This window comes from Haliaeetus leucocephalus, unplaced genomic scaffold, assembly GCF_000737465.1.
Source record: "Haliaeetus leucocephalus isolate CR32 unplaced genomic scaffold, Haliaeetus_leucocephalus-4.0 Scaffold0, whole genome shotgun sequence".
Lineage (NCBI taxonomy): Eukaryota > Metazoa > Chordata > Aves > Accipitriformes > Accipitridae > Haliaeetus > Haliaeetus leucocephalus.
This window is the reverse complement of record NW_010972436.1, coordinates 29627909-29640557: the sequence shown is the minus strand read 5'-3', so window position 1 is coordinate 29640557 and position 12649 is coordinate 29627909. Positions and strand designations below refer to the sequence as shown.

Sequence of the window (12649 nt, the reverse complement as noted above, 5' to 3'; positions counted from 1 at the left end):
TGTTGTATAGACTTTAAATTTTGGGGGGGAGTCATTGGGGCTATTGTGGTGATGAACAAACAGCCTTTTATTTCATCAGCACCACATGGATCCATGATGGTACCTGACCAACCTTTCTTGGGGCCCCTGTATTCTCCTGCAGAGGCTCTAGACCCATCAGCCTTCATTGGCCTGGATTCAACTGCAGAATTTCTGCAAGACAAAACAGGTAAGAAACAGATGTTTTGCTGTTACTGTCTGTCTTGCTAGCTGGGTTTGAAGGGTATGCAGCTGGAAAATCTTGGTTTCCTAGTCCTAAAGAATCTTGGTGGGGGAGTTGATACATAAAATGAGTCAAGATTAGAAAGTATTGTGTTGGCAATGACGGTTCTTGGTTCAGTGTGAATGTTCTGAAGATGTTAGGAGATCACAGAATGGCTGAGGTTGGAAGGGACCTCTGGAGATCATCTTGTTCAACCCCCCCTGCTCAAGCAGGGCCACCGAGAGCCAGTTGCCCAAAAGAATTGAGCAAAGAACCTGCTCTGTTGGGTCCTGGGGTCAGTGCTGTTGTATAACTATTCTCTGATGCAAGCTTTCACTAGCAATAGTCACAGAAGAACATGATGTTCTGGTACCATTCTTAAAGGGAACTGAGAAGTTACCTGAGAATGAACTCACAAAACAGCAGAGTCAATACCTTCAACTGAAAAAATAGAGCAGTGTTAGTGTCAGTGGCAGGACTAAATGTGTTTGTTTTCCATAGTGCCTGAAGAACATTGGATGGGAGTTCCGCATGATGTGACGGGACCAGATGCCTCTTTCTTTGTTGAGCCACCAGGTAAAAATAGTTTCCACTTGATCTGCAGGAACTGTCTATAGAGAGTTTCTGAACAGCAGAAGCAGAGCTTTTCCGTTAGTCTGCCTTTTCAAGAAACATAAGGCTGTAAAGAAGTGAAGTGGGATCTGACCAAGAACAACACTGTTTCTGGTTCTCAAGTCAATTTACAATAGAAATGCATGTTTTAGAGAAATGTTACTTGACACGCATTTTCTGGTTTAGTGCTGTAAGGGATGGGGAGAACCCTGCATTTTATAGACTGTTTACTTCTAATTTAGGGTAACAAATTTAGTATATGCAGTTCCAAGCCCGACTGTCAGTAGAATTAGTCGCATGCCCTTTTGGGGGCATATCGTGTAGCAGGGTTTTACCCCACTGAAAGCATGCCCTTTTCATGGGTTTTGGGGAATTAAGTTAGCAGATGTAGATGTGTGCAAAAAAAATATGTTCAGCAGCAAGCTGTGTGGATTCCAGACTGTGTCTCCATTCTGTGCGTCTCCATTACAGTGAAGGTACTTGAATTTTCAGTTGGGATGTGTGTTCAAGCATTGCTTGACACTAAAATAATAAATAGGGTGAACAAAATTTACTCTTGAAAAGAAACTCTAAAACTGGAACTTTACTGCTGTCAAGAATTCTAGTCTTTGTAGACACTAAGTCAGAGCACTCATGTTTACTGCTTCTAAGGATCGGTGCAGCTGAGGGTGCCAACAAACATAATTTTGGCTCATGCATAATCAACAGAATTTTAAACTAAATTCTAATTGCAAACCTGTGTATTCTGTCCAATAATCTTTAGATTCTGGTTACAGTTAAATCTTTGAAACTCCATTGAGACATAATTCCATTGCAGTTGTATGTGTATTACTATATTTGATCCATAATGGGATCTCTATTGCTGATTTTGGTGAACGAGCTAAGAGGAGAGTAGTTTAACACTAGTCCTAGGTAGAAAGTGTTTCTGGAGCTGTTGGCTCTGCCGAGGGCTCAGGGTAGAACTGGATTGCTTTGTAACTGAATGTTCCTAAACTTTGTCACAGCAATTGCTTCTCTCAAGATACAAGTGTTTTCCCAAGTATTCCACAAACTAATTTTCTGAAAATTGACAATAAAAACTGGTTCTGTTTTGGTCTGATCCAACTGGGACGCTGAAGTGGGGGAAGCTTACTCATCAGGGTTGCTGCTACAGGCAGCACCTTGAGAGGGTGATTCACATCCTGGCAACTCCAGAATAGAAAGCTGTTTGCTAAGATCTTTCTGAGTGCTTAATCAAGCTTGGTTTTGTATGCCCAGTGCCCCCCACAGTGACTGAAGCAATAAAGCTGAATTTGCCGGAAAGCCCTGCAGCAGTGGCTCCTGGTTTTGTTCCTACTGCAGTAACAGCATCCCCAGGAGGGGCTGAAGCTACTGATGGATCAAAAGGTAAAGTTGCCCTGGTCTAAAGCTTGGTGCAGGGTTTAGGCCTGTCATGAGCAAGCCGTAATGGTGGAAAGACATGGGATTCCCTCTTCTGAAGGAAACACAGCAAGATATTAACAAATTCCATTGTGACTAAAGGTTTATGATACCTGAATTGCGTTGGTGAGAAATAGCAAGACTATTTGACTTTCCAACTCTTGTGTCACAGTCCAGTAACTGATTTAATGATTCTTTTCTTTCTCAGAATTTTAGCTCCAGAAAAATGTTAAGGTGTGTCAAGAACACGGTTATACCATGAGTCTGATGCTATATAGAAATAACTTAAAAACTGTCCGTTTTAAAGACTCTCTTTAAAACAGAGTTTTTAAGGTATTTATATACAATTTATATAGAGCATCACACTCATGGTACATTTTGCACTAGTCTTTGTCCAGTTTCTTTATGCTTTATTCCAGTACTTTCCATGATTCACCAGGGAGCATCCATACTACTTCTAATATCTATTTCTTTACTGTCTTATTATTCTGTAAAATCACAATCTTTAAATTTTATTTTGGAGAGGATCATGATATCACTTCAGGGAAAAAAAGAAGGCAAAACCAAATAACCAAATGGGGGTTAGTGCATAATGGATCTTTTTGGTTTGCTTCACTGGAATATTGGGTTTATCTAAATGGATCCTGAAGTGCTACTTTAAAAAGGACTTTTTCCGTTTTTCTAATTTCTTACCTTTTTCAGTTTAAGTATCTAATTTAAGATTTAATATCTTTCCCATTGTTTGGGAGGATATTTTTAGATGTGACTCCAACAAACAGTAGAAATTTTTTTTTTTTTTAATATCTACTCAGCAGTATATCCGAGATGTTCAGGTCACTGTGCTGCATTACACAGAGTATGGGCAGTGCTTGGGGCTGTTGAAATTAATAGTTGCAGAAGAGAAATCTAGTGCTTCTGGCTTTTGATAATTTGTAAAAAATTGCCTCTAGACAGCTGAAATGTCAAACTAAAACTGACTGAAAAAACTTCTTTAAGGGTATTTTATGAAAACACGAATTTAAATGCAGCGGCTTGATTGTACTGTGAACTGACAAATGTTATTTTGAAACTAACAGCTTAGTCTTTAGTAGATATTATGTAAAAAATGAATGAGGCCAAGTTGGGCATGAAAGAATAAAGGGCAGTTGGTGATTCACTGGATGGCAGTGTCTTTTGTGTCAAGAGTACCAATGCTTCTGCTCAAGTTGCAGCACCATACCACCCATGAACAGCATAAACAATATTTAAAATGAGATGTGTATGGCTCTGGAATGTTTCAGGACTTTTTCCCCATTGTTGGAATACACAGCTGGGCTCATAAAGATGACACCAAAAGTTTCTGTGTCCTATATAAGAAAAAACCCTCATTGTGATTCCTGTATATGTTCTGTGGAATGTGTTGGTCGCAGTGGATCCAGCAGCTCTGGTCTCTTGCCAGCTATGTAGCATCAGGTAGTTTTTAAACGAAAACAGTGCATCTCTTGGCTGATGTACGTTAGGAGCAGATGGATGTCTAACACTGCAGTCAAGGAAACAAAACAAGGCACATGAGGCTGCAGTAGGAAAAGCACTTGGGTGCACTGAGGAGTGTCATGAACACTAGTACAACTTGCGTGCACTGGCGTAATTGGGGGGGAGTAAGTGATGCGGCAAGACAAGAAGACAGGGAGTGAAAGCACTGTCTTCTCTAGTCATAAAACCACACTGTCAGCTATTTGCATTCTATATATTTTGTTGATTTCTGTGATCTGTGTTTCTGTAGCAGATGCAGCGTGTGTTCCTGCCTCGGATGTCATGTCTGTTTCTGCAGAAAGAGCTGGGTCCATTCTTGCAGGAGACACCAAGCCTCCTCAAGCTCTGGATGCTGGATTTGCACCTGCAGCAGAAGCCAACCCTCCTCAGGCTATGGATGTCGGGTTTGCTCCTGCCCCAGAAGCCAAGTCTCCTAATGCTATCAATGCTGCATCCACCCCAGTGGCGGATACTGGCTTCACCCCAGGAGCAGATGCTATGTCCCATTACACGATGGATTTGGAGTTTGCCCCAGCAGAAGATGCAGGGTTTTCCCCAGCAGCAGATGTGGAATCTCACCATGCTGTGGATTTGACGTTTGCCCCAGCAGCAGATGTGGAATCTCACCATGCTATGGATTTGGCATTTGCCCCAGCAGCAGATGTGGAATCTCATCATGGTATGGATTCTGAGTTTGCACCAGCAGCAGATGCAGAGTTTGCCTCTGCAGCACAAGTCAACCATCATCATGCTATGGATTCTGGGTTTACTCCTGTAGCAGAAGCCAAGCCTCTTCCTGCCATGGATTCTGGGTTTGCCTCTGCAGAGGCTAAGTCTGCCTCTGCAGCTGACACCAAGATTGCTGCATCTGAAGAGCTGATGACATCCAAGTCTTCTCTTGAGCAAGACAAGTCACCCTCCGACAAGCCTCCCGCAGGTGAGCGTGTATGCCTGAAAGCTTCATTCAGGCTTGAAATAGCATGGCAAGTGGTGTGAGAAGGCCACTGTAAGTTGGCATAGCACTAGCAGCAACACTCCTGGTAGCACATAGTGATGGCTACACAGATGCACAATTATTGTAAGACTGTCAAATAAAAAGCATGGTTTTTTAGTAGCTACGATTATGCTATGCCTTGCACAAAACATCTTACGTAGAGCTCAGTTCTGCTGTCAAGATACAGACAGAGGAAGTGCTTCATGAGGTGTTTTTGGTTATAAAATATAAAACTAGAGTATCTTAATGGCTTTTTTGGTGTTTGGTTTTTGGGTTTGGGGGTTTTTTTTGACTTGGCATGTTTAGCAGTGATATATGTTTTTTACGACAGCCATAGAGACATTTTAGTTCATCCCTGTTAGTACTTATTTTTGTATCACTATCATCCTCAGCTTATACTGAAATCTACACAGATCCTGTAAGACACAATGTTTTCAAACAAAGTGCTTATCTTGAAAACGGTTTCTGAGTAGACTCTTAGGCTTTGTTGATAATTTTGTGACATTTCCTTGGAATGACTATAGGCGTTGAAGTGGCGAGGCGGGCATTTTCGTTTTTTCCATGTGGTGGACAATTGATTTGCTGTGCTGCATAGACTTCCCAAAGGACACTATGCTTTTGGAGGGAAAATTACTGTCCAAATAGAGCAAATAGTACTGGGCAGAGGCAGCATATGTGGATTGATTGCAGAAGGAGTTGGAGTAAGATATTTTCTTTCTTGCCTTCTAATACTCTTTAGTTTAATGACAGGAATAAATTTCAAGAGAGAAGTTTTAACCAAAAAATCCCTACTAAAATTTAGTTACTACTAAAATGTAGTAACTGAGAGGCAATAATACAGGACGGATATGCTTTAGCAAAACACTTAGGCTTTCAGGAGGGGAAAGCTGGTAGAAAGTGATCCTAAAAAGCAGATTACCAGTGTTTTGAAAGTGAGAAAAACCTTTAGCTTCTTGTGAAAGAGAAGAATTAGGTGAGGAAATGATTTTTATCTTGCTTAATCTGATCTAAATTAAAAATAATATGAATTTTTATTCTTTACATTCCATTTGCAGAAGCAACTGCAAATGTGGAACAAGAATCAAAAGTCCCAGAAGCTTGCGTTGATCTTTTAGAGAAAGCTAAAGACAGCAGACCACCTCCCAGCCACCATGAAGAGCATCTTCCTGAACAGACAAACCATCTTTCAGAACCTGCAGGTGAGAACTGCAAACCACATTATAAAACTGGAGCCAGCACTTTGCTATCAGGAAATTCTGCCCCACCACCTAAGTTCTTTCTCAGAGACACTGTTCTCCTCCTTATCAAGGAAAAAGCAACAAAGGTTTAATTTCAAGAAGGTTATTAGTGTGTGCTAACACAGGGACTGTTATAAATAGATGGTAGACTTAACATTTGAAATTACCATCATATAACTTGTCTTTTTCTTCCTCATCCCTAGTTGTTGTACCAATGTCTGTCATATTTTTTATTTCTATTCAAAATTTAAATAAAATTAATTACATAGAGAACCATTCTCCAATGTAATTATGTCTTACAAATTAAAACTTGTTATAATTATGTGTAGCTAGGAATTTTGTAGTGTCTGCATGAATATATTCTAAGGTATCTATGAATACTAGATGATTAGCATTAGATAGGGACTCCAGACTGATAATGGAGTATATTCTGGATTTGAATTCCAGCGGGAAGCAAGTACAGTCTGCATTTGGTTGATTACAAAGAGGAAAAAACAAACCCCAAACAAACCCTTACCCTGTGCTTAAGCCCTAACACAGTCTTTGCTTCATGTTTTGCCTCCACCTTGGTATGTCTGCCAAAATATAAAATTGCTGCTTAAAATGGGATTGTGAGGAGATAATACATGGTAGACTACCATATCTTATAAACTTAATTCCTTTTAAAAATAAAATAAAACCTATACCCTTTGCAAGGGCTTGCTTTTAAACTGCAGGTTGCCTGCCTTCCTAAGAACTGAAGCATTCTGTTCGTGTTTTTCGTATTTCAGTTCCAGTAGAAGTAAAAGAAGCCGTTGCACTAGAAAATAAAGATATCCTTCCAGAAAAATCTGTTACTACTGTGGATGTTACTGTTACAGAGAAAGAAAAGGAGGAGGCTGAACACAACCATGTCCAACATGCAGAGCCTCAGCAAGAAAAAACCCTGCAAGAGCCCACAGGTAGAATACAAATAATAATTCAATTTTAAAATGGAAATATCCTCTGTGAACTATTCACCTTTTCCTACTGACTGTGTTGCCACTTGAGCAAGCAGAAATCTTTTTTTGCACCAAGCAGCTGTGTGGTTCTTTGCATTCATCAGTGATTCTGCTTGCACTTTGCCTCTAATCCCTGTGCTCTTAAATATTCTTTTCCCCTCCACGTTCACCAGACTAAAAACCCCAATATGGGTGCTACTAGTACTTTATCACTGGGACTGGCTTGTATCTTTTCCGCTGTAGAATTTAAAAGCTCACCATCTTTTTGCTATTACCACTAGCTTTTTATTTTGGTATTAAAAAGGACCATTAATTCTTATTACAATATTCCTAGTGAAGACCTCCTTCCAAATTGAGTTTTGTAATTACCAAAGGGAAATGTAATTTTTTTCCTGCTCCACTAACCCAGCCTCTCCAATGAGCTGTTATTGCTTACACTTGTGACTGGAGGCTGATTTCTGGGCCAGGGCTAAGTGACAAACGACTGATGCTCTCTTTAAATCAGTAGCTTGTAGCTAAGGAAACCTCATGCTGCCTATAATGGAGTACAGCAAATGACTTCTGTTACGGAAGTTCTGCCTTCCGCTGCTTCCACCGTGGGTGCTGGGGGAAACTTAGCTCTTTCACTCCCCCTTCTCTCTCCCCTAGTCTCATCTTTCCACTAAACCTCTATTTTCACATTTTGGAAGGATGCCAGCTAGACATATAAAAAGTGTATCTGTTATCTTGTCTTGCTAAGACAAAATGGATCCTTAATGCATTTTTAAAAAGCGATAGCATGTCCTTACAAGAACTGTTGCTTTTTGATGGGGTAAGAGCATGTATCAGGAATTATGTATTTTTAAATAGCATTGATGTATTTATCAATAGTAGTTTAAATAGGTTTTGCGTGTAAATGTCTATCCCAGCCCTTTTGAGGTGGCTTTAGAATTAGTGTGGTATCAGTGCTGGAAAATTCTGTATATATGACTGTATGGACTATTTTAGATGGCTAAGATCACATATATATATAGTATATTTATTAATTTTTTTAAAAGCAAATAGTTGCTTCGATGTTTGAGCAGGCTTCCTGTATTCCAGGTCTACCTACTGCACAAATCAGGCAAGCTAACAAATCAAGTGAACGCAGGTTTGGCAGAGCAAAACCTGCACCAGTGCCTATTACAGATGTACCAGAGGAACGTCTAATAGGTCTCACACAACAGAAGAGTACTGACCCAAAAGTAGACCCCTATTCTATAGTGGAACTTGGATGTGTTGCTGGAACATCCCCTCGCACTAGGGTTTCACATAAAAAGGCAACTGAGCAGCCAGCCAATGTGCTGTCGGAGTTTGTGGAGAGCTGCAGAGATGTACCAAGGGAGAGCTGGGATTTGGAAAGTTCCCTGGCCATTGTGAAAAAAAAGAAGAAGAAACCAAAACAAAAGAGAAATCAGCTGCCAAGAACAATGGACTTCTGGGATGAAAATGTAACAGTGTCAAAAGCTCCTAGAAATTCTCCATTTGCTGTTGAATTGCAAAAACCAGATGTCTCTCCTGTAATGCCTGCTGAAGCTTGCAAAGAGCAGTCAATTGCCTCAGGAAGCAGAGTTTCAGATATGCCAAAGGATGCTAAAATAATAACTGGAAGTCGTATCTTGGATGAGCAAAATGCCTTCTCAGTGCCAGCACCAGGACAGCGGGCCCAAAATCCCAGCATGCCGTTAGAGTCTGTGTTAGATGCAAAAACCAAGGATGTCATGAAAACAGATGAAATGAGAGGTGACAGTTCGATGTTGCAATCTAAAGGCAAAAGAAAAGAGGTTCCTTCGGAGCAGGTAGGCAAGACTAAGGTGAGAGAAACTGTTTCAGCAGAGGGGCCAACCAAGCCTGTGGAAAGAGATTTTCTTGATAAAAATGAGAAGAGGGAGTATAAGGAGTCAAAATGTGCTGACCTGATGGCATCTCTTTCAGAAGCGGTCAATCTAAGCAAAGTAGAAACTTCTTTACAGACCAAACCTTCAGAATTACTCCTTTCTGATAACCGTAAGGAGGCTAAATGCACATCTCCCAGGCGTGAAGCATTCAGTGACACTGTCTATCATGAGCTTCAGGCTTCCAGTGGGTCACTAGAAGCAGCAGCAAAGAAAAGAGGTAGTTGTGAAAAAAGCAAAGGGGTTGAAAATGAATCCTTCAAACAGCCTGCTTTTCTAGAGGCTGCGGCCCTGTCGGACAAGCTTCCTAATGAACCAAAGGCAGCTGATGAAACTAAAACAGTGTCCTCCGATAAGTGCATGGCCATTGACTTTAGTACTTCAGAAGGAGTATTGAAGACCCCAACAGATACTACTAAAATGCCTGTTAAACCATTAGTTTTACCAAAACATGAGGAAGTTACTGCTTTGCAAAACAGAAAGGCTGACAGTTTTTCAGAGCAGCCATTTCTTCTGTCGGCTAAGTCTGATGCAACCAAACAACCCACCTCTGCTGAAGCAGTGGACAGAATGATGGTGGCAGATTCCCCTGATAAAAACAAAGGGAAAGCATTTATTGCATTAGAGCAACAGACTGGAAAAGATCCCAGTATTGCACATGGGATGGACAGACCTAAAAAAAAGCGTGGTGAAGGGAAAGTAAAAAAAATCAAAAGCTTCTCTGAGCAGATGATGCTTTCAGAGGATGTAAGCAGACTTACTGATGGAGTGAGGATGGATGAGACTATAAAAGAAACAACTTACCCTGATAAAGGCAGAGGTTTTACTGCTAGAGGACATCCATCAGTAAGCATTACACATGCTTATCATGCAGACAAGCCAAAAAAAAGAGGCAGTGATGGAAGAAGTAAAAAAGGTGAAAGAAGTTTTTTCCAGCAGCCTTTTCTTGAGAATAAGATGGACCTAAGTAGTTTTCCTCACATAATTGATAAAACTAAGGAAGTTAGTGTTAGTGATAAAGGCAGAGAGAGGGGCTGTATTGCTGCTGAGTGTTTTAAGGAGAATAAATCAGATGTAACTAAAATGCAAAGGCCAATTGAGCTGGTAACAGAGGAGCCTAAGGAAAATGTTGGAAAAAATAAAATAGCTGATTTGGGTGCTTTAGACCAACCGTTCCTGTTGGAGAGTAGGAGGGAGGAAGGAAAGCATCTTGCTATGGCTGACACGATCAGCAAAACAGAAGAGGTAAATCTGACTGATAAAGGCAAAGAGGCTGGAATTACTTCTGCAGGTGAATCAGTTGTGATAAATTCTGATGCAACACTGGTGGCAGACAAACCTAGGAAGAGGTGTAGTGATGGGAAAAGAAAAAAACCTGAAAAAAATCCTTTGGGGCAAGCAGCTGTCCTGGATGCTGGGGTAGAAACAAGCAGTCTTCCAAGCAAAGAGAAGGTGGCTGGAAGCACAAAAGAAATTACCTTTGATAAAGACAAGGAGTCTGGTTTTGAAAGAGAGCTTTTGCTGGAGAATCTGACCAGTATAACCAAAGAGGTGCTGGAAAAGCCTGAAACACGGGGAGGCAATAGAATAAGTTTCTCTAATCAGCCAGTTCTTTCAGGTCATAAAATAGAGACATCAGAGCCAGAAATACTCAACACTAAAGAAACTTGGCCCATGAATAAAGGTAAGGAACTGGATACATCCAAGCCTCCCCCAGAGCACAGGACAGACGCAGCTGTGGCACACAGTCCAACCAAGGAACTGGTGGTGGACAAGCCTAAGAAAAAAAGTAGAGATGTGAAAGGCAAAAAGGCTGAAAATAGTCTTGTGCACTCTGTTGTACTGGGACCAGGTAACATCCCTGCAGTAGGTGAAGAGGTGGGATATATTAAACAAACTCAGCCTTTTGATAAAGGCAAAGAGACTAATTCCAGTCCTTTAGCGAGTCTGCTAGATGACCCAACTGATACTACTAAAGTACAAGCTCCTGCTATACCTCTGGAGCCAGAAGAATCACACACAAGTAGTAACGAGAAATGCAAAAAGATGGAGGCTAACTTGCAGCAGCCATTTCTTCTGGAGCATAAAGCAGGTGCAGAGATGTTTCCACCTCATGACGTGGAGATAACTGACAAGTCTGAAGCAGAAAGTCCCAGTCCTTGCAGCAGGGGGGGTGGACTTCCTATCCTAGAGCATCCAGCAGTGGCACATCGCACTCTGGCCACAGTTACTGATAGATCTAAAAAGAGGGATTATGATGGAAGTAGAAAAAAGGCTAAAAATGCCTCTGAGCAGCCTGTTTTTCTCGAGACAAAACCAAACAGGAGTGAAGTACAGCCTCCCATGGGATCTGAGGTGGAATATGGAATGGAAGGCATGGATTTTGTAGATGAAAACAGAAATATTAAGAACTTTCCTGTTGGCCCTCAAATGCTTTGGAATAATAAAGGAAGTGACTTCGAATCCTTTGCTCAGACTGCAGTAACTGGCCATGGTAACACTGGCAATGTTTCTTCTGGCTTCCCAAAGCAGACAGATGAGGGTGCAAGAAGTAAGGGGCTTACTCCTCCTGAAGCAGTAACAGAGAAAAGCAGCAAAGAGCCTGGATCGGGTGCTAAGAAGGAGATAGAGACACAGAAATCTTGCGAGCAACCGATCAATCTGGGACACAAAGAGCATGGAAAAGAGGTTTCAAAGGAAGATGGTAAAACCAAAGAGGCTGGTTCTGAGGATGGCAGTGAGGCAGGTAAACCACTTTCTTTGGATCATTCAGTTAAACAGGACATCGCATCAAAGAAGGACGAAGTTCACCTTTCTCCTGCGGCAAAGGTGGATAATAAAGAAATAAGAACCACTGATAAAAAGCACAACACTGACAGCACTTCCTCAGACCTTCCTCAGAAGGTGGCAGATTCAAAAAATAGACCAGCTCCTGTAGATGCCAAAGGGACAGAGAAACTAGAAGCAACTGTCTCTTCTGGAGAGAAGGACACTGGGTCCATTTTCCCAGAACTTCCAGCAATACCAGAGAGCAAAGCAGAAGCAGCTGTGTCGCAGGTTGTGGCAGAAGCATTGATGGAGAATAAAGCTGAAGAGGCTGAGCTGGATGGAGGCAAGAAGAGTGAGCAGAGCTCACTGAAGTGCCCAGGCAGTTTGGACAATAAAGCAGCTGAAGCAGAGGCTGCTGGTTTAAATCTGACAGCTGCCCAAACAACCAAAATAAGTACTAAAGATGATAATAAAGGTCATCCTCGGCCTGCAGAAGAGGATGCTGCTCACGGTGGGAAAGCTCACCTGAAGGATGCTCCAGCATTGAAGTCTGAAGTAGATAAACTGCAAGACACAACTAAAGAAAAAGAAGAAGAATGTGAACAAAAAGCTGCAAAGGAGGCAAAGAAAGAGAGAGTTAAAGCAGCAGAACAGGTGAAAGGCTACATGAGACCCACAAAGTCAAGAGGGGTGCCAACTCTGCCAGCCAGGTCTGCTGCTCCAGACAGAGAGAAACAAAGGCAGCTGAAACCCACTGGTATGAGCCGGCAGAGGCAAGAAAAAGGTGTGTGTTTGCGATTTGAGCTAGCAGCAGTAATCCAGACAGCTTGTGTGCAAGACCTTGCTATTTGTCAGTCCATTGGCATGAATACGTAATTGTTAATCCTATGTGGCACAAGCGAGTGTGGCATGACTGGTTTTTTGGCTGATCTTAAAAGGCTGTTAGTTCTGCTTGCCTGTCTCACAGTGCT

General features: G+C 41.6%; 1 protein-coding gene across 1 annotated transcript in view; it reads left to right on the top strand.

The window, feature by feature from the left end:
* MAP4 (microtubule-associated protein 4) overlaps positions 1-12649 on the top strand; it is a 127097-nt gene that overhangs the window by 69006 nt on the left and 45442 nt on the right. Inside the window, exons 6-12 of the mRNA XM_010563415.1 lie at positions 80-208; positions 743-817; positions 2111-2239; positions 4035-4445; positions 4518-4721; positions 5834-5977; positions 6787-6957. Coding sequence (XP_010561717.1) covers positions 80-208; positions 743-817; positions 2111-2239; positions 4035-4445; positions 4518-4721; positions 5834-5977; positions 6787-6957 — 1263 coding nt within the window. The remainder of the gene's footprint in view (positions 1-79; positions 209-742; positions 818-2110; positions 2240-4034; positions 4446-4517; positions 4722-5833; positions 5978-6786; positions 6958-12649) is intronic.